Source organism: Chanos chanos, chromosome 16 (genome assembly GCF_902362185.1).
Source record: "Chanos chanos chromosome 16, fChaCha1.1, whole genome shotgun sequence".
In the NCBI taxonomy this organism is placed as follows: Eukaryota; Metazoa; Chordata; class Actinopteri; order Gonorynchiformes; family Chanidae; genus Chanos; species Chanos chanos.
The window spans coordinates 6,190,317-6,212,816 of record NC_044510.1 but is presented as its reverse complement, the minus strand read 5'-3'; the positions used below and the strand labels follow the sequence as shown (position 1 = coordinate 6,212,816).

The 22,500-nt window shown below is 43.3% G+C and overlaps 1 protein-coding gene across 1 annotated transcript in view; it reads right to left on the bottom strand.

Annotated features, from left to right (window-relative positions):
* srcin1a (SRC kinase signaling inhibitor 1a) overlaps positions 1–22,500 on the bottom strand; it is a 57,266-nt gene that overhangs the window by 17,558 nt on the left and 17,208 nt on the right. Inside the window, exons 4-10 of the mRNA XM_030793922.1 lie at positions 14,863–15,058; positions 12,297–12,592; positions 5,384–6,237; positions 4,997–5,089; positions 2,383–2,510; positions 1,621–1,641; positions 755–915 (exon numbers count right to left, since the gene is read on the bottom strand). Of these exons, the coding sequence (XP_030649782.1) occupies positions 755–915; positions 1,621–1,641; positions 2,383–2,510; positions 4,997–5,089; positions 5,384–6,237; positions 12,297–12,592; positions 14,863–15,058 (1,749 nt within the window). The remainder of the gene's footprint in view (positions 1–754; positions 916–1,620; positions 1,642–2,382; positions 2,511–4,996; positions 5,090–5,383; positions 6,238–12,296; positions 12,593–14,862; positions 15,059–22,500) is intronic.

Below are 22,500 nucleotides of genomic sequence, written 5' to 3'. Positions count from 1 at the left end.
CGTCCATCTGTGGGGTTGGTCTTCAAAATGAGGTGTGGTCAGGTGCATTGTTGGCGTGTTGCTATTTTGAATTCAACGCGAACGCCTCTGTGCTTAGACCAACAAAAACCTGGTCTAAAATCAGGTTGCAGTTGTTTCACTGAAGAATGGAGTCTCTGATTGGACAGAGGATTGGGAGGCGGCGGAGGCCACAAATCGGCGAATCGCTCTTTTCGTCCAGGTGCTAAGTCTGCCGTTGTAATAGCAATCCATTAAGGTGCCAGCGCAGGTGGCTTTTAAAGGGAACGGGAGCTGAGACTCTGATTGGTTTATTGCATGTCACGGCCAAAACACACCTGAGATTAATTAAGAGACCGAACACAACCGCTTTGTGCCTTGCACCTTACTTTGCGCTCAAATTATCCGCCATTAAACTAGCAAAAACGCTTTACACCACGCGCTTAGATCGTTAACATAGAGCCCTAAATGCCCGCTGTGTGGTTTTATCAGTGTATCCACATAAGCCTAATGTTCCACCGGTTCACACGGAACGTTTAGAATGTATCATACATAGCTCCCCGTCGTTAAAATCTTCATAAAATTATATCATCCTTTGTAAATACTACCTATACTACCTTAGAATCCAAACTCTCACGTCATAAAGTTGTAATATTAGAAAGAACTAGTATTGGTACACCAGTAAAATAAATAGGTACGCGTGGTATTGAATTGCACAAGCATACATGTTAAACGGCACAATATTAATGCGTCGTACCTGCATCTTGCGCAGCTGAGCTAGTTGTTTGCGCAGGTCAGTTGCGTTTTGCTGAAGGTCGTGCAGGTGGAGTTGCATCTGGAGTTTGGAGACGGTGTTGGTCTGCGATGCCGTGGAGGAGGGCGGAGGCATCAGGGCCAGCGGGGCAGAGGGTGTCTGAGCTGCCGATCACAGAGCGGGAGACGGAGGTCAAAGGTCAAAGGTCAGGGTCGGGGGTTAAGGTGAGCACGTGTTGACTTACAGACGAACAAACGTGCGCATACGTGTGCACGTAACGTGTGTGTGTGTGTGTGTGTGCTAATAAAGATCTACAGAAAAAGCTCCACATGTACCCAATAATGAAAAAAGATTGTTGGGCACACACCCACACACAACACACAAATATAACAACCGGACTGAGTCCATTAGCAGTAAAGCATGAATGTCATTAGTGAACTGGAGAGCCCAGTCTCCTGTCCTCATATGCTCTCTCTCTCTCTCTCTCTCTCTCTCTCTCTCTCTCTCTCCCTCTCTCATGTGCCCCACAGAATGGCATGCACTCACGGCCACATTCAGAGAGCAGAATCTGAGATTAACTTCATCTAAGGTAATGTGACAGGGAGGAAGAGAGAGAGAGAGAGAGAGAAGAGGAGAGAGGGAGAACGACAGAAAGTGCAGAGCGAAGGAGGGAGAGCTAAAGATAGACCACATACAGGAAGGGAAAAGGGACATATATATCCATAATATTCCCAAGGGAGGATACTGGGCTAAAGCAGGACACACACACACACACACACACACAGGATAAACTGTAGGAGAGACACCGTAACCCACGCTGACAAGGGGAGAGAGAGAGAGAGAGAGAGAGAAAGGAGAGATAGAACTACCTTTCCACTTCAGGCGGCCAGCTGAAAGACAAAAGCAGCCAGCTCGTCAAAAAAAGACAGAAAATGAAAGAAAATAAAACATGAATAAACAAAGAAGAATAAGAAGAAGAAGAGGAAGAAGAAGAAGAAGGAAAAGAAGAAGAAGTAGAAGAAGAATGCAAAGTATGGAAACAAGAGGATTCTTCACGGTTCAGAGTCTCAAGGAGAGACTCAGATCCTTAAACAATCCTCTCAATGGACAACCGTCAAGAATCCTTTTTTTTACTGGTTTATTTCTCAGAAGCGGAAACACCTTCAACGACAAATCTGCCCTGTTAAGTATGTCCTGGAAGTACTGAAAGTGCTCTTAGAGGAGTTTAGGCTTGGAGAGAGGGGGAGAGAGAGAGAGAGAGAGAGAGAGAAAAAGTGAGAGGGAAAAAAGGAGTAATCAGACAGAGAGAGTGTGTGAGGGAGATGGAGAGTACAATAAAAATCTTATTGCCATGAAGGGCGCTTCATAGGAAAAGTGTGAGAATACTGTATCGTATCTACCTGACCACTCGGGAACTATCGTAAAAAAAATAACACTTTTGAGGAGAAGGACTTTGGGGGGGGGGGGGGGGGGGGGGGGGGGGGGGTATAAATTTACTTTAAACACATGGTTTTATATGTACAGTCTTAGGTTAGACTGTCCAACTTTGAACCTCCCCAAGTATTTAACCATGCCACATTAAAAGCGAACAACCGACCAGCTAAACTAGGTTTTCCTACGTTAGTACTCACTTCCTGTGGCGGAGCCGTCGCTGGTGGATTCGGTCTTCTCGCTGGAAGAGAAAGGGAAGGGCCGTGAAAACTCCGCCCCCTGGTCCGGAGGGCAGCCCGCCATCATGCAGAGACGCAGCAGGCCGCATCTGAGGATCATACAGCCATGATACTAACACTGTACTAAAAACCCACCTACCACTGAACTAACATAAGACATAGTACTACGCTAATATAGTACCTAATTCTGTACTACTGTTGTACCAAGCACTATGCTAATGTAGTACCTTCCACTGTGCTGGTGTAGTATCTAATACTGTCCTACTATAAGACATAACTCTTTGCTTATATACTACCTATCACTTTATTGCTGTAATACCAAGCACTGTACTTACGTAGTACCTTCCACTGTGCTGGTATAGTACCTGACACTATCCTGCTATAAGACACAATACTTTACTAAAGTAGTACCTACCACTGTAGTACTACACTACATAATACTGTAATAATTTAGTATGTACCCTTGTACTATTATAGTTCTTAAACATGTCTTGATATCCTACCTACCACCGTACTACTGTGAGACAGAATGATGTACTAATATAGTATATACCCTCTTACTATTATAGTACCTATCCTTGTACTAATATCTTACTTAGCACTGTGCTAATATAATACTAACATAATACTGTTATTACATTTTAAACTCTGTAGTACCTAATAGTCCACTAACATCATACTTGACCATCATAATAATGTAACAGCTATAACGTCACTAATTAGGTGGCTAGCAAACACAGTTTTATAGTAAAGTAATGAGAATTTACCTCAAAATTTGCTACCTCGCTTCTAGCCTCATAATCCTAAACACTGTGCTAATCTAGTTCCAAAAACTGTACTACTGTCTTGCCAAACTTTGTGAGAACCTAGCATCCAAGAGTAGTCTCTCTAAGCTCCTGTCCTGGAAAACCCACTGGGCAGCACGGTGTAACTAATGCCACCACACCTTGTTGTTCAAGAGGCCAAGAACTCTGTCCCTAGCAGAAAGATGTCAGTCAGGTGTAACAGTGCCAAGCCAAAGTGAAAATTGCATTTGTTGTGTGTCCCAGGACCAGAGTTGAGAACTACTGGCTAACGGTACTAAACCTGTACTCTATATGAATGTAATACGTAATGGTAGTAAAACTGTACTTCATTCTGTACCACTTCACAAAACCTCATGCTATATTAATCTAGTACATAGTACTGTACTAGCATAGACACATAGTCGTATTTAAGTTTCTTAAAAAGAAACAGAACTAACATCATTACCAGTGCTTTGGCTACATTTGAACTAATACTGAATATAACACACACACACACAGCAGGATAGCAATAACAGTTTTCAGCCTTAGCCTCTTACACAATGCCACCCAATGCTGTTTTCGGTCGGTGAAGACACTCACATGGAATGCAGCCAAACATGGTGCAAATGGCCATAGCTGATGACGACTTTGACATGACACAAGCAGTGCTCTAAAACAGTATCTGTGATAGTTTGTTTTGAAATGAAACATCATTTAAAACTGTCCTAATACCGTATACTGTTTAATATTGAGCAAATGTGCCTCTGGCTGTTCTAATAAGACAAAAACTGATCCCTGCGCACTTCATGAATGATTCCGTTTCGCTAACCATGGTAAATCAATACCATGTGGAGGCAAGAGATCTCAAAAAGGCAGCATGAAACTTGGCAGCAGACAAAAAATCCGCTCGATGCAAGAAATAAAAATTCCCGGGGTGGAAGACGTTTGCAACTCAACGCACACAGTCAACAGGTCACGGCGACACGAAGCCAAACGAGATGAGCAAATCATTCCCACAACATAGTTCTTGAAAAGAACAGCACTGACAGGTCTGATGTACACTCTAAGGCCTAAAAAAAAAAAAATCAAGCAGGACTCTCTGACATGCTGTGTTTATATATTTTATATGCGCTCTGATAAATGGAGTATACTGAATGGTCTGAGAAACTGAGGGGGGGGGGGGGGGGGTGGGGTGGGGGGGGGGTGTCCGTATTCCCCCCGTGCTACATACTGTTGCTAGGCTGTACTGTCTGAGATCAATATTTTTTTATCAGTATGCAAGAAATACAGAATGTAAGAAACACAAGGGTGCCGGATCAATCATGAACAGGACGAAACTCGAAGCGGAAGCTGGCACTGTGACGTTTAACAAGTTGTTAACAAGTTAATGCAGATTTTAGATAAGAAAAGACAGATGTTTAGCTAAAAGGGTTGACTGGTCATTTAGCTGACAAATACTAAAGTTGTAGATTTGGTAGCTGGGCTTAATTCACAAAGATTTCTCAGGCACACAGTGAACCCTGAGAGGTCCATATTTTCAGTCTGCAGTGTACACAGTTATTAATTAGTATGTGGGCATAGAATTCGGACACACCACTAATTTAACATGGTCAATACGACAAGAATCGGATACAACATTTTATGAGTTAGAGTAGGATCATGTTTATGTCTATGTCATGATGGCCATGTCAAATGAAGGTTTACCAAATGGAGGTTCTGGTGTTCTATGAGATTTTCTAGTGTTCTGTTCAAATGAGTTCTAGGATGTTCTGCGTGACTGATGGTCTTACGTGCTGTCGCTGTCCGGTGCTCTGGTCAGTACGCTCTGTACCAGGCCAGTGAGACTGGCTATTTGCTTCTCCATTGCCTCCATACGATCCCTGCTAACCGCACACACGTATATTGAGTTAATACACGTGGACACACATATAGATACAAATACGCAGTCATATACAATACACAGAAGAGATTACACACACACACTACGTATGTACTCACAAACACAGACGCGAATGCAGACACACACACACCACACACACACACACACATTCATATACATTACACAGTAGAAATTATGGGTATCCCCAAACATTATGTGCGCACACAAACAAACACACACACACACACACACACATGCTCACTCTCTTTCCTCTTGGTGTCACTCTCACACTCCTCACCGTGTCTCGCTCTCATTCCCTGCCAGCGGTGAGCCATATGCAGATACTCCCCTTCCACCATCTCCACCTCCCGACCCTCCACCCTGGACCACGCTCAGGGGGTCCGAACTGGAACTGGGCCGGGACTTTGGGCTCTCCACGAACACAGACGAAGAGGCCGAATCCTTGCGGAAAGTCTGGCGGATGGGGGAGCCACGGCTCGGCGGCCCGGAATAGGAGTCCCTGTCTCGGAGCTGCACGGGATCCGGAATCTTCTGCGGGGAAGAGGGGGGCAGACGGAACCCCATGCCCAGCGTGGACGTGGTTCCGTAGGTGTCCGAGTACAGCGGACCCCCGGGCTTGTACAGGGCGTCGTCTAGGTCCCCCTGCAGGCCAGCGGCGGAGTAGGTGCTGAGAGAACGGACTGAACCGCGGCGGTAAAGCCCTCCGGGCGCCGGGAAACTACCGAACGGATCACCGATGGTGGCCAAGGACTGAGTGGAGGCAATGCTTAGCCGACCCTCGTGGACCAGGCTGTAGGGGTCGGCGTACAGACCCTCGTTTTTGAGGAGAACCATGTTTTTGGCGGAGACCTCCTCGTCCGGCTTGACGTCCCGACGCTCCAGGATGGCGGAGGGGGAGGGGGAGAGACCCTGTCCAGGTCCGTGAGAGGGGGAGGGGTGATGGGAGTGGGCAGAGTGCTGGGAGCCTTGGCTGTGTGGGTGGCCCTGTCCGGCAAAGGACGGGGGGCGTCCCCCGCTGTAGGACAGGCGGGAACGGGAAGGGGAGCTCGAATTTGGAGAGGCTGAGGAGGAGGGGAGGGTGTTGAGACGTCGAGTAGGAGACGAATCGCGGGACGTGTACACCATCTCTCTCTGGAAAAAAAAAACAAAAACAATAATACAGTTAATTTCGGAGTCAACTCTTTCCAATCAAAATAACAAATGAGAGAGAGCGAAGAGAAAAGAAAAAGAAATCTTCCACGGGGGCGGGGGGGCGGGGGGGCGGGGGGGGCTTGGGCGCATAATTCATAAAAAAGTAACAGAAAGCCAAAGTCTGCAATTTCCTGTGCGTGGCAGAAACCTCAAAACACCCCTGAATTTATCATCTCCTAAAACGATTACAGTTAGTAAAAGAAAAAACAGGTGAAAATGATCAGTAGCTTTACCTCTCTCTGTCATTGGAGACAAGCTCATAGGGAGCTCCTCTTCTTATAAATATCAGAAAACAAGTCTTAGACTTAAAAATACAGCTCTGAAGTAATACATTGTGCCAAAATCAACCTAGTTCCTCAGGACCCTGAGGAAGAGTAATTGCTGATGCCCACATGTCCGAGGTGGGTTAACGTGCAATTTCAAAGCAATTTCAAGTCAATATTCCCACGCTGTAACAGAATACAGACAATATAATGTACCTGAGTTAGGTCATCCCATCAAATCCAACCCACACACTGACCAAAAAAGAAGAAGTCTCCAAGAACCTTAGGTTAAGAGCAAATGAAAGCTCTTCAAGCTTTCAGCATTAGTCAGCCGTCAAAAGACGCTTCACAAATTTGGTCGACGTAGAAGGTCAGGAACAAAGAGGCATCTTAAAGAAAAAAAAAAAAACAACAACAACCACAAAAAAAACCCATAAAGACACCGCAGGGGTTTGGTTTAGAATCAGTGCGCGATTGGTACAAACGTATCTAAGGTGAGGTTTCTTGGACTGTAAAGCCAGACATAACGATAACGCTTGGGGAAGACCAAAACCTGGGTTTATACAGAAGACCTTTGTATCAGCTGTTAAAGGATACTGGAAAGAACGTTTAACTTTCAGACTGCTTTTCTCTCTCAGCGCCTGAGAACCCTTCATTACTGAGTCAGCCTTGAGTTCCAGAATGTTCCAGAGAATGCTTGAGCAGAATGTGATGCCATCTGTCAGAAAGCTGAGGCTAAAGGAGAGAATGGATATCATAAGAGGACAGTCCCTCGGACCCCCACAAATCCACAACAGAACAACTCAAAAAAAAAAAAAAATTACTAGAAAAATGGAGAGTTCTACAATAGTCACTCCCTGGATTTAAATCCAGTCATTTTTTGGAAGGAGATGCACTATGTATGCAAAAAAAAAAAAAAAAAGTCATTCAGTTGGAGCCGTTCTGTAAGGAGGAGTGGACCACAATTCTCCTAATTTGATCTAAGACAGGGCCTCCTCACCCTGCATACCTCCATTATCGCAGCTGATTGAGTAAATCAAGGTTTTGATGATTAACTGATCGGTGGAATCAGGAGTGCTAGGCCGAACCAAAAATTATGCAGGGCAGGGGGAGTCACTAGGAACAGATTGAACAGTGGTTCTCAGCTTATTCCTGCCCTGCCTAATTTTTGGTTCGGCCCAACTCTAGCACCTTTGATTCCACCGATCAACTGATCGTCAAATCCTTGATTGCCCAATCAGCCGTGAAAATGGAAGGTTAAAACAGAGATATGTACGGTAGAGAGGACTCCAGGGCTGGAGTTGAAAACCATCGATCTAAGAGTCTGAAAGACAATTACAAGAAAATGTTCATGTAGTTTTTTTTTTTTTTCCCCCCCTGCTCTAGAGGGAAATTCCAGCTGTTACAGCCAGAGGTACGCTTACATTTATTTATTTGTTATTAAATAAAACGTTTTCTCAGCGTTTTAGCAAATAAAATGTTTAATGTTTCGTCTATTTTAGTCTGGGTCACCTTCGTCTGATTGAGATAATTGTGCAGCCAAATATGCATGAAGACTGAAAAACATTTTTACAAAGTGTACTTATGCTCATTTAAGAGCCTACCTAAAACAGCTATGAAATTAATCCAGTTCTTTTAAATGACCAATAATTGTTGTTTATCATGTATACTAGACTGACAGGTGGTGTCTCTTGCTGCTTATGAGGTGTGATACGAAGGCCCCATCCACACGACAACGGAATGTTTTGAAAACGACATTTTTCCTTTGCGTTTTCAAAAAGTTTCGCATCCAGACAACAGCGTTTTGAGAACTGATATTCGTCCACATGGATTCGCAAAACAAGTGAAATGCTGTAGCGCGTATGCCAGGCTAGTAGGTGCGTTGTAACTTTGCCACTCAAATATACAAACACCACAGAAGAACACCATGTAAACAGCCATGCGCGAGGTGGGGCCGCGCCGTCATTGTTTTCTAAAGGTTCCACATCCGCCTGTCTACACAACTACGTAAGGATTGCGTTTCTAGATGATTCCACCCTGGAACCCGGTTTCAAAAGTTTGCGTTTTCAGGCCCTGAAAATGCTGCGGTCGTGTGGACGAAAGGCCAGAATGCAACAGGACCTTTCTGTTTTCGCAAAAATTCCATTTTCACCACTGTCGTGTGGACAGTCCCTGAAGAGTGCAAAACTTTAACCCCTTTACTTTATCTCTCTCTCTCTCTGTGTGTGTGTGTGTGTGTGTGCATGCGACAAGTAACCTTGAGACACTCATCGATGGATTAACAAACTAAAATAGATAGAGAGAGACTGAAAGAGAAATGAAGGTCAGCCAGAGAGATAGACAGATAGAGAGAATGAGAGAAACAGAAATAAAGACACTGACGTTCCAGACTTCTCCGCCCCCCTCTTCTCTCTCTCTCTCCCTCTGTCTCTCTCTCTCTCTCTCTCTCTCATTCTTTTCACTAGTTTGTAATTCAGTCCCTGAGCAATCTGTTCACTCCATTTAACCCACCCCAGCTAAAGCTACAGCACAACACTGGATGCCATGTCCACTGCCTTTCATATGGATCTGCATTATTTGTGCATATTCCATCCCTTCACAAAAAGTGAAAGAGAGAGAGAGAGAGAGAGGGGGGGGGGCTGGGGTAATTCAAATAAGTCCTTACTCATCCTCTTCAGTCAGAGAGGAGCACTCTATCCCCTCCTCTCTCTATCATGCTCAATGAAATGAGACTCTTTTAATTCTCCCAAAATAAATGGCTCATATTTCTTCTGCGCTGTTCTCCAAAGCCTTGGCATTTTTTCTCTCTCCATCTTCCAATTCGTTTTCTTTCTTTTTTTTTGTCCTCTGGTGTCTGGTTGTCTGTCACTCTCTCTCTCTTTTCCTTGGAATCATCATCCATTCATTTTTTTAATCTTCCTGCTCTTCCTCCTGTTCTCTGCCTTCTGACCACCATCCTCCCTTTCCAGCCTCTCTTCTTGCGTCAAAACTTTTTTTTTTCTTCTTCTTTCTTCTTCATCTCTCAGTTTGAGTGACAGAGGTTAAAATGGCTCTGGTGCTACATGGATATGGCTTCTATGCTTGGAAAATACACACACACACACACACACACATTCGTTCACTCTCTCTCTCCCTCTCTCTCTCTCCCTGCCTCTCAGGGGATCATCCGCAGGTTTGAGGTAGAAGTTAACATGCAGTCTGCGATTGTGTCCGAATTCAGAGGCATGGAGGGGGAGTTATGTAGTTCACTCACACAGCCAGACTACAAAGGAGCAGAGACACACTTTAATGCTGTTCAAAGGCCTGCTCCACCGGCCTTCCTTTTCGGTTCAAAATTGATTCTTTCCAGGGACTTTGGGTTTATTTCAAGGTTTTTGAAATTGTACACAAACACAGATACACAAACAAACAAACACATGCCTAGCAAATGGAGACAAATGATTTGCATGCTATGAATGACTCGCTCCTGATGTTAGTTTAAGAGGCTTTTTTTTTTTTTTTTGACAGCTTTTCTCTCTCAAAGGTATGAATAGCAGCAAACAAGGCTCTTAGAATGTGAGAGCTATAAAACGGAGCATTGATCAACAAAGTGGGCCTACCATACAATCTCATTTCAAAGAAAAAAACTACTACCTAATCCTGTGGCAATACTTAAACCCTTTAGAAGTTACAGACTTAACAGAAAAAAAAGTAAAAAAGAAGAAGAAAAAAAAAGAAATAAAGAAAATGAGAATATTAAATTTTCAAAAGTGTACAATTTGAACGTGTCTGAGTTTGTATCTAAAAAAGACGCTTGACATTTTTACGGCACGATGAAAAATGAATTCAAAGAATATCTAATAAAAAAAAAAACTCTTTTTAATCTAGAAAGGGATTTTTTGAGTGTCTTTTTTTGGGGAACATTCTTGCCTCAGTCAATAGTTTGAGCCCATGCTGTTACTCAGAACCTAAACCCCGTAGTGACAAAAACCCAAGGGGTTGGGGGAGGGGGAGCAAGGCTACAGTTAACACATTGCTCCAAATAGAGATTGGCTCCTGCTGAGTCTTGATTGAACTGGTTTACTTTTCATCTGATTCATCTTTCTTTCATTCTTTTTTCTCCCTCTTTTGGCACACACACACACACACACACACACACACACACAGCACATTTAGCCTTTCACACTCCACAAGTCTCTGCAGAATCACCAGAGTAGAATAGGCTCATAATCAAATACCTCTGCCCCATTGGGCCCCGTCTTCCTGATCTTACCAATGAGACTTGGTTGGCTCAGCAAGCCAAAAGACAGAGTAAAATCTCAACGGGCTCAGAATCAAATGACGTGGGACCGTACACATAATTGTAGATCTTTTCCTTGGAGGGAGCAAAACTACTGCTCTCAGCTTTACTCAATCTCATCTGATTCATCTATTCACCTACTCAATGGGACCTTGATTTGCTGAATCAGGTACGTTTGTCTTAGGTTGGAGGATTGGCTCACGTACGTCGGCTTCTTGGCAAATTTAAATCAAGCCGTGGTTCCGTTTCGTGTGGCGTACCTCAGGGTTTAACGCTGGGCCCTTTCTTCATTTCTGATTTACGTGGTTCTCCTTGACAAAGACTCCGAACACGTGCGTGGTATCCCAGGCTAACAAGCGTCTGGGTAATATACCAAACAGGAGGAATGAAAATGATCTGGTGGTAAACTCTATCGTATCTGAAGCCATTCTGGCCAGCAAACTTCAGCAAGGAAAAAAGATTAGAATTGCCCAAATCACCAAAAAATGTTCTTCCATGATCATGTCATCCTTAGTCACAAACTTTGAAGTCAAAATAGATGCAAAGCAAGGTCCGGAGAGCTTATGTATAATTGACATGATTATAATTATGTATTAAAGATTATGTATTACTGATCAGTTTGTTTGTTCTAGAGAGTTTAAGTTGATCTTTCAACTTTCAGTTAACGTATTTATATTGTGTCGAGACTTAAAATATTTTAAACTAGCAAAAGTAAGCGTTGCAGCATTGTTTTAATAAGGGTAGTGCTACCTGGAGACTGACGTCAACTGGCAACACACCTGCTACTACTCACTCTTTCTCAAGTGTCAATCAGGGACAATTAATACTCGGATAGGTAATTTCTGGCACTGATTAAAGCACTGATTAACAAAACGACTTTGAAGTACATCATTATGATTTTCTAAACTCGTTAATGAATGACACAAGTCACTGGTAAAAGTTTGCCCGTAAGTCAACGTCAGCAATTAATCCTGGTACTTGCCACAGACCAAGGTACACTCCGATGGGTGACCATGTTTTTAGCTTGCATTTATTCTGTGACTGTAGTTAGGATCAGCTGTGAGACTCACATCTGTGACTACGCGTACTTTTAACTAAACTGTCTTCATATCCACGCCTCTCCTGACCCTGACCCTGACCTAGACCAGTGTTCCCATGTGGATGTATATGCCCTGTGTGGCCTGCATTACTTTCTTGCCTAAAATTTTCTAGAACTGGACATAAAGTCACTGCATTTATCTATTTTTTCAATGTTATTGTTATTTCTATGTTATCAGTAAATATGCTATATCTTCATCGTTGATCATCAGCTTATTGTACATCTATTTTGTAGCGCCCCCCCTACCCCTCCCCCCTCCCCCCGTATGTTCTAAATACATGATAATAGCACTCATAAGTAAGTTTGGGGGATAGAGTTTGTATCGTGATAAGTAATCACAAAACTGTGCACGACTCACCCGCAGGTCTCCATTGGCCAGGTGAGCAGCGGCGGGGTAGGAGGCGTAAATAGGCTCTTTGCGGTAAATCTTGATTATGCTCCGGTCTTGTATGTCCCGCACATCCTCCAGCTCGTAGAAGACGTTCCGCGCCTCGTCCTTGATTAGTATGGCTGTGTTTGGAGACTTTAGCATTCCCGCCGTCAGCTTCTGCGGGAACATGTGAACGATGAGTGCGTGCAGTGTCTCCAGACTGCTAAGCTCGTGCGTGATGTGAACGCGTCGCGTCTCATCGCCGAACTGGAGAAATAGCACGCCTGCAAAAGAAAGAAAGAAGGAAAGAAAGAAAGAATACGTGAGGAGAGGCGGGCAGTGATAGATTGCGAGGGACAGAAAAAGTGAGACAGAGTGAATGACAGCAGAAGAGTTTGTGATGGACAGAGGAAGGAGCAGGGAGTATTACTGATAGTTCGAGCACTTCCTAACTTCTCTCTTGCAGACGTCACTATCACTCTCCGTCAGCCGAGTCGCTGACACCTCTCTCCGTGCCTTGAATAATCAGACAGCAGTCAACTCTTAAAACCCATCCAATGACAAGACAAATACAGCATTCAAAGTAAGGCACTAACGGCAAAGCACAAACGGGCATGTCAATGCACACAGGTGGAACTGTGGCATACCTTAACCGCGGCGTTCCTGTCTTTTCAACATCTCAAACTTACATAAAGATAATCTGTTTCACAATGCCAGGCCAATGTTGTAGATGTACCAAGCTTACTTTCTTCACTATTATGAGTCCATTTCATGAATACTTTATAGAACCTTGTAGAAAAGAATTAAAATTGCAAGGCTCAGCCAAACAGGAACAGCTAAAGAGAGTTCTTACTGGCACACAAAATGTGTTAGCATTAAACTGCTAACTGGGGGTTAGGATGAATTGGACGAGCCATCTCCTAGGAGCGTTGGTCGCACACCTCGGTTTTCCTAGCTCATAACATCTCTATAACTTCTGTGTACCTGTCAGCTAAGTACTTTACCATCACATGCTAACAAGGCAGTGAACAAGACAGGAGCTAATTGCTAAGTTCGTGGCATCATGCAGCACACAGATAACGAGCCAAGCAAGCAGTCTGTCCCCAACAACTGACAGGGAAAGTGAAATGAACAAAATTGTGGCATTTTAGAGCAAATTTAAAAAAAGAAAGGAAGAGAATGGACTTCTCAGCGACTTCTTGGCTAACAGCATGTCAGTTAAGGTGCTCCGCTAAGCGCTAACAGCAGGCTGTGCTTCTGGGATACGTGCTAATTAAAACTAATTTGCTTTGGGAATTCTTTTTTGCAAGAGAATACCAAAAGACAATCGTTGCTATGGATAGTTATGAAGTTAATGTCCTTTGGCTGTTATGGGATATGGAGTGGTTGGATAAGAGGATACTAGTGGGTCTCCCAGCTGCACTGTGGAGTTATTGAACTCATCGTTCTGCATTGAACTGCCAATAGAATCATAACAGCTCTCCAGCTGTTTGAAATTGTCTTGGCTGTGAGCTAAATAGGAAGGGGAAAAAATGGATATTGACTGTCCATCTCATAGTTTTATTATTCAGAGCTTATTTCATAACTGTATTAAAGTCTCTTTTGAATGAATCTGAAAAGCTTTTGAGGGTTTCATGCTCTCGCTGTTTACTAGTCAGAGTGATGGCTTTGAGTTGGACGCTGTATGTGATGTGTGTGATGTGTGTGTGTGTGTGTGTGTGTGTTTGTGACTATTAAATTCACGGTAAGCACTGAATGTAGAATGACAGGTAAAGATGAACAGGTATGTTTTTTTATATTCTGCAAGTGCATATTTGCATATGTATATGTGTGTATATGTATGTGTGTATGCATACTTGTGTATATATGTGTATGTGTGTGTGTGTGTGTGTGTGTGTGTGTGTGTGTGTGGTCATACTTGGGGAGCATAATTTGTTCTGGCTGAGAGCAGCATATATGTGTATCTGTGTATATCTGTGTATATATATGTGTGTGTGTGTGTGTGTATGAATATCTCTATATATGTGTGTATATGTATAAATGTATATAATTATATATGTGTGTTTATGTATACATGTGTATATGTGTCACGGTTTGTTGAGGAGGCTGGATGCGTGTGCAGGTTAGTCTCAGTTTCATTTAAACAGAACATGATACGGAGGAACTTCTATGAACTTACAAACAAAGGATTCAGGCTTCACGGCATGCATGACAGGTTGACAATTCAACACAACACAGTTCCACACAGAGAACAAAGGGCAAAACTAGGAGTATTTATACAGGACTGAACAGGGCAGAACTAAGTGAAAACGGGTGGAACTAATGATTGGTGGAACTAACCACCAGAGGGGGGAAAGAGAGGACCAGAGCACAACAATATGTATAGCTACTTGTGCATCTGTGTATATGTATGTAAATATGTATTGATGTATATACGTGTGTATATGTATTTGTGTATATGTATGCCATATATGTGTGTACATGTATTTGTGTATATGTATACTATATCTGTGTGTGTGTATATGTATGTATATATAGATGTATGTGGTCATACCTGGAGAACGCAGTTTGTTCTGGCTGGCGGAGCGGGAGAGTGGTAAACTCTGGCGGAAACGGTTCATGCGGTTGAAACCAAGCGGCATGTCGGCCTCAGACATGGTCTCCAGAGACTCGGCCGAAGCAAAGGACAGCTTACTGGCCTGGTCAGCCAAACCAGACTGGGTGGACTGGGAGTGACGTGGACTTCGACTCTGAGGTAGAGAGGGAGAGATAAAGAGAATGTTAGAGGAAGACAAGAGAGAGAAAATGAACGAGAAGAGAAGGGAGATTAGGGTGAGAGACAGAAGGAACACAGTGGAAAGGAAGCTGGTGGAAACAAAGACTACACATCCAAGAGAGACAAACAGCACATATCAGACATCACAGGTCAAACACTCATTTATAATGCCAACCCCAGAGTTTTGTTTTTTGTATTTTTTTTTCCTAAAACGCCACCAGGGAGCACCCAGAGGGAATGTTGTCACTCCTTGGCCTCGGCAGACGGGCTTACGGACAGGTAAACAAACGCCTCCTCCTCACTTTGCTCACTCGGCGTGAAAAACGACACAAAGAAAAGAAGGATAACACTACACCCAGACGAGTCGGTCTCTGAGGTGGAGTCCCTCCTCTGTGTCAGTGGAGGAAATGACAAACGGTAAGGAAACGAGGCCACGAAATAGGGCAGTGAACTTTCATTCAGACTACAGCTAAATCTTAATCATACCCTCTCCTTTCTTTTTTTCTTTCTATCTTTCCTTTTTTCTTCCATCATTACTCTTTCTTTTCATCCTAAAGACCGGTTCTTCTTCTATAACAACAAAAGTGTCCCTGTAAACTGATATTCTTTGGCGTCTTCTCTTGTGTCGTCTCGTAATCATGGGAAATGTAAGTCGGTGCTGTTTTTGCCTTTCATTATTTTCTGTTTCTCTGTTAATGTTTACTGTTCATCCTCAAGACCTGACATAAACCTGAAAAAAAATTCACACATCGGTGTACTTCGCCATTTTCAAAATGTAATCATGAGCGGAAAACATAAGTAAAAACTATTCGGCTGAAATAACATTTGAAAAAAAAAAAAGAAATCATGTTGATGATTTCATTATAGGTGCATTATAGCGGGCCCAGATGTGGGGAAAAAAAGGGTTTAACTTCCAATTTCAGTGAGGCGGTTTTCATTTCCCCATTGTGGTAAACTCCACAGTATTGTGATGGCGGTAATGAGTTCCCAGGGTGCCTTTGGAGAAAAGCTGCGAGCCGGTTGGTCGATCACCGTGTACCCACAGAGCAGCTCTGCAGGATGTCAAGCTTTCTCTCTCCTCTGAACAACTGCACTGACAGTCCCTTTTCTTTTTATTTTGTTTTTGTTTTTATCTCCCACTTCCTATCTTATTAGGCAATGTATCACCAAACGTTTTGAGTTCTGTGTTTCTTAATAAGTTTGTTAGAGTAAATTGCAATATGAAACTATATAGTATAGTGTTTTCGCTTTACAGTTTCAGGGAGCCATAATAAACGCACAAACTCACTCTCTCTCTCTCTCTCTCTCTCTCTCGCCCCCCCTCGCTCTCTTTCTCTCTCTCTCTCTCTCTCTCACACACACACACACACACACACACACTGAAATGAATGCGGAGCCACACGGGCAGTGTCCTCCCAGGCCACATGCAGACAGTGTCTGGGCACGCAGAACAGAGAGGAGCTGATGGATGGTCCCCTAGTGTGACTCTAATAGGACCATTTATCCACAGCAATGAGCAGCCTGGACACAGTACAACACACACACACACACACACACACACAGACAGCAATGACCAGCCTGTACACAGTACAACACACACACACACACACACACACAGACAGCAATGACCAGCCTGTACACAGTACAACACACACACACGCACACATACACACACATAAATGACCAGCCTGGACAGAGTACAACACACACACACCCACCCACACATACACACATGCACCCCCCCACACAGCAATGACCAGCCTGGACACAGTACAATACACACACACAATAACCAATCTGGACACGGTGCAACTCACAAACACACACGCTCACGCATGGCAATGACGGGCCTGAATGCAATTCAACACATACGCACACACACCCTCATATAGTAAAACAATCTCACACAAAGTCAAAGATAAATATATCAGAAAACATCATGCCACAGGACACAGCACAACCCAACACTAGACAACACAGCACAGCAAAGGACACAACACAACACAACACAGCACAACACACACACCACACACACACACACACACACACACACCAGAAGAGAAAGTTGTGGAAAGGAGGCTTTAGGACATGTGAATAAATTTTGGGGTTAAAATGATTTCTATACAAAGTCATCTCTCTGGCCCAGTGACAATACAAAGAGCACAAGCGGTGTATACATTTACACATTATAATGTCCTTGTTAATAAGAGCAGGTGTGTGTGCGCACCCATGTGTGTGTGTGTGTGTGTGTGTGTGTGTGTAAAGTGATACAGACACTGACAAAAAGACTCTCATTTCTCGAGCTAAACAGAGAGAGCAGAGGCATCCCGATGGGTCTGCCGTCCTCACACTGTGCAGCAAATCTAATCTAATACCTCTCCGTCACTCTCTCTCTCTCTCTCTCTCACACACACACACACACACATCCCTGTTTCTCTCTCTCTCACACACACACCCCTGTTACTCCAGCTCCCGTGGAGAACTGGATAATCTTACACTGGAATACATCATTTCCACAGAATTAAATGAAGAGAACGGTGTCTGACAGATCTGGGCCTTGAACTACATGATGTCTGACCCAAACTCCAAACACTACCTCTCCCCACAGAGACGCAAGACGCAGCAGAGCGGTATAGGGCTAATAATACACCAGAACATTTACACTACTGTTATGAACATGAATCAAGACTGCAGTTAATGACAGTGAGGGTCGTACTAAATGTTCATTTAAAGGCCAGTTAATATGAATTATGGTTGTAACCATGGTGTTTGATCATGTTCAGTTTGTCTCTTCCTTTGTTCATTTTAACTACTGTTGAGTAATGTTAACTTTAGTGCTGCCTCTTTTCAGTTTAGCCACTGTCTTAATTCAGTTTAAACACTGCCTCAATTCAGTTTAACCACTGCCTCAATTCAGTTTAGTCACTGTCTTAATTCAGTTTAAACACTGCCCCAATTCAGTTTAACCTCCGCCTCAATTCAGTTTAGTCACTGTCTTAATTCAGTTTAAACACTGCCCCAATTCAGTTTAACCACTGCCCCAATTCAGTTTAGCTGCTGCCTTAATTCAGTTTAATCACTGCCCCAATTCAGTTGGACCACTTCAGTTTAACTACTGACTGAATTCAGTTTATCTAATGCTTTAATTCAGTTTATCTACTGCTTGAAATTATTTTAGGTTTTGGTAAAGTTTGCACTCAGACTGACAAAGCTTTTAGTACATATACCTTTGCCTAGGTTAGGTTACCTAATTTGGTAGTATACAGATAAGGTAAATTTTGATTTTCAGTTTGGTTTTCCAACTGCCTCAATTCATTTTTTTTTACTTGCATTGATTAGGTTACAGATTAGGCAAATTTTGCTCAGGTTATCCTATCTTAGTTTAGTGTATCTGTGTTTGTCTTATTTGAAGATTATTTCAGGTAGGATGAGTTGGGATGCAGAGCGTGCTGTTAAATTACATGTTAACTGGCGTTCTGGCTCCGTTAATAACCGTAGAGAGAGAGAGAGAGAGAGCGGGAACAGATTGTCGTGATTCCTGAAAAGAGTGAACGCTGTGATTATAGTGTTTTGTGTAGAGTGCTCTGTGGCATTTGTGCTCTGTGTCGCCATTAGTGATTAAATTAACACGGTGTGAAATGATTGGAACACTCAGCTGTGATGAATCACAATGACTAACACACTCTCTCTCTCTCTCTCACTCTCTCTCCCTCTCTCTCTCACTACCCCTGTCTAACTGACATATGAATATTTAAATATTCTCAACTGATCTTACAAGTCGTTACTCCATCGTCACCCCCCCCCACTCTCTCTCTCTCTCTCTCTTTCTCTCTCTCTCTCTCTCTCTTTCTCTCTCTCTCTCTCTCTCTCCCTCTCTCTCCCTCTCTCTCTCTCTCTTTCTCTCTCTCTCTCTCTCTCTCTCTCTCCCTCTCTCTCTCTCTCTCTCTTTCTCTCTCTCTCTCTCTCTCTCTCTCTTTCTCTCTCTCTCTCTCTCTCTCTCTCTCTCTCTCTTTCTCTCTCTCTCTCTCTCTCTCTCTCTCTCTCTCTCTCTTTCTCTCTCTCTCTCTTTCTCTATGATTCTTTGTTAGGTGAAGAGAGGTGAACGCGATGCCGAAATTGCTTTGCCAAATTGCAGTACATTGTAGTCTGATGTCATTCAGTTGTTTGCCCGAAAAGAGCGTGCACGGGGGAAGGGGGGGGGGGGGGGGGAATGGCAGGCTTTCTTTTGAGTGGGAAACTGCACAATGATGGATTGTGCCCCCCCCCCCTTTTACTTAACTGAAGGAAAAAAAGAAAAAAGAAAACAATAACTGGGGGGAAAACTGATGAAAAGGTTAGGGGAGGAATAAAGGGAGGCGTGGGGGGGTCCTCAAGATGCCATGCCCTCATCCACCGGCGCTTTACAGGACAATCAGATTTTCCTCCTCAACAGAGCAACAATGCATTAAAACCACTTCGTAGCAGGTTTCTTATTTGATAGTCTAACCCATGCTGCTCACCTCTGAAAAGCATATATTCAGTAGATGCAAAATAATTAAAAATTAGGTTTGACTTTGTGTATGTGTGTGTCTGAGTCAGAGAGAGAGAGAGAGAGAGAGAGAGAGAACGAGAGAGAGCGTTAAAGAGCTTCACTGGACTGCCCTGTAAACATGGCTGTGTTTTGTAACAGGAGGCAGAAAAACGGAAGGTGAGCATTAAATTCCGTCGACCCTTCTTGAGGGTGTTTTCTTAGATCCACAGATTAAGTCTTATGCAAATGCCAAAGCTGTGAGATATGGCTGAACAAACTCGAGCAGCTCTTGAAGATTAGACGGCCCGACAAATATTTACAGAGGGAGACGTGAGGAACCGCGTTTCAACAAAATAAGGGAGCTGTTCCTTTGGAGAAAAGAAAAAGAGAGAGAGAGAGAGAGAGAGAAAGAGAGGGAGAGAAAAAAAATGGGGCCAGGAGGCCGACAAAAATCTGTCAAACGATTAATTTCGCCTGCCGTCGCCGGCCTGGAAAGCAGTCTGGTTTTAATGAGCATATGCAGGGATGCCAACTAAAGGTGAGAACATTCCGGATTCCGTCAGACGTTTCAATTATTGCTGCGGCGTGTAACGGATACGGAGATGGGGACGGAGACCCGGAGTATCGAACGCGGCGACCTGGAATATCCGCCCTGTCCAGACGAACTTCCGACCTGAGCATCCCAATAGCTATAACCACGCGTCGACCTCTGACCGTTTTCCCTGATAGAGGTCGATAATTATTCCCTAAGGAGCGCTCGCTGGATTTTAAGTAGACGTAAAGAGTACAGGAGGAATTCTTGACAGAAAAAGTGGGTACCTCTTTACAATAAGACTTCCCTTATAAAGGATTTGTAAGTTAGTTTATAATTAGGTTGTAAACACTTTATAAATCATTAATAAGCAATTCTACACCAGTTATAACACAGTTTTCATACATCGATGCGGGCTCACTATTTGGAAAGATCAAGTTACTGCTGCACTTTTTATCTGTCTGTTCAGTTAAAGCTCAGATCTTGCTAGACGCTTAACTTACTTTATCTTGTCCCTTTATCAGTCAGCATGTTAAACTCATTTATTAATGACCATTTATAACTGGCAAAATGGGAACCTTATTGTAAAGTGTAAAACACATCACCATGCACTAATGAGTTCCTGGGCTTTCTTCAGAGCGATGACACAGCCCCCACACTTCTGAAGGTAGGAGGGAAGTACATCATTCACGCAGACAATTACATTTATGGTACACAGATAACATTAAATTATCACAAGAATTAACAACACAACACAATGAATACATGATGAACAATACACATACACTTCTACTGGGCACAATGGGAAACATAAACCGAACAATAGTGAACTGGGCCTAAACAACCGCCCATCGCCCCAAGACATGCTGGTTAGCTCCGCCCATCTACCCCCCTACGTGCATCACAATATACCACTCTAATATCCAGTGTGGATAACAACCTGATAGTGTATGTCATATCAAAACCTGTGATAATTATGAGGACAGCTGCTGATAACATGCTGAAAATGTCAAGGTAAACAATATTGCCGAAGCCTCAGTGTATGAATCTGGTCATCTGATATGATCATTTGATATGCCACAATTCGATATGCCAAATGAAACTTTTAGACTATTAAGATGTGCTGACGGTGGCTAAATGCTGGTAATTTACTAACAAATATTGGATGAAACCGACAGGTATAAATGATGGCTGATGGAGAAGACAAAGTAAGATAAGTAACCAATGAGATCGGAGGCTTAACGGTACAGATAAATGCAGGCTCACAATGTTGGCAAGCAACAGGTCACTGTTGCCCTTTTTATCTAAGCTTATTAATGGATTATAATGTGTTCACAACCTGTGTAATAAACTAATTATAAACTATTCATAAACCTTTTATAAGAGTAGTCCGTTTGTAAAGTGGTACCAAAAAGTGGAACAAAACACTGGTATTGATACTATAATCTTATCAAACCTTAAACTACACACTACCAAATTAAAGACATGATTGGATAGACAGACAGATAGATGGATGGATAGATAGATAGATAGATAGATAGATAGATAGATAGATAGATAGATAGATAGATAGATAGATAGGATGAGACTGTGTGATGTAGAATTATGTAGCGGACACATGCATTGTGGTATAGCCAAACATAACAAGGCATTTTCTGTCCAGGAGACAACAGGGACAGACTTTGACAGACAGACCATTCACACCTCCTCAATGCGTCACTGTCACCCCAGCAACAAGTCCCTAATGCAACACACGCACACACACACGCACACACGCGCACACACACACGCACACGTGCACAGAAGAAGAACCATCTGTAGTTGTTGCATATCTGTGAAATGTCACAGGAGCGATTCAGACTCTCCAAGCAGGAACGCTACCAACAACGTCAAAAATGAACACGTCTGCGAGAGCATCTGGGATACGTGAAACGAACACCTCTCTGTGCCGTCGTCTGCAGAGGAGGGGACGCGTGGAGCAGATGTTTGGCTATTTTAACAGTATGTTTCACACTTCTGATGGACTCAAATCCTCTCTCTGTCTCTCTCACAGGGGCAGAGCAGGAGACAGGGACAGGGAGAAGGGGGAGGGGGGTATTTGTGTATGTGTGTGTGTGCTCAGAAATATCCCAAATTTTGTGCTTAGGGTGTCGGCGTTACATTGGCAATAGGGATCCTGTCATATGTTTCTGGGAGTGTGAATGCGACATTAACAGACAAACTACAAAAGCCATCACATCCAAGAACGATAAAGAAACATTGTCCGGCTCTAGGTAAGTGCATATCTGTAGGCTCGAGACCTGTAACTGTGTAAGAGAGCCTGATTAATGGTAGTTCCTGTAACTGTGTAAGAGGGCCTGATTAATGGTAGTTC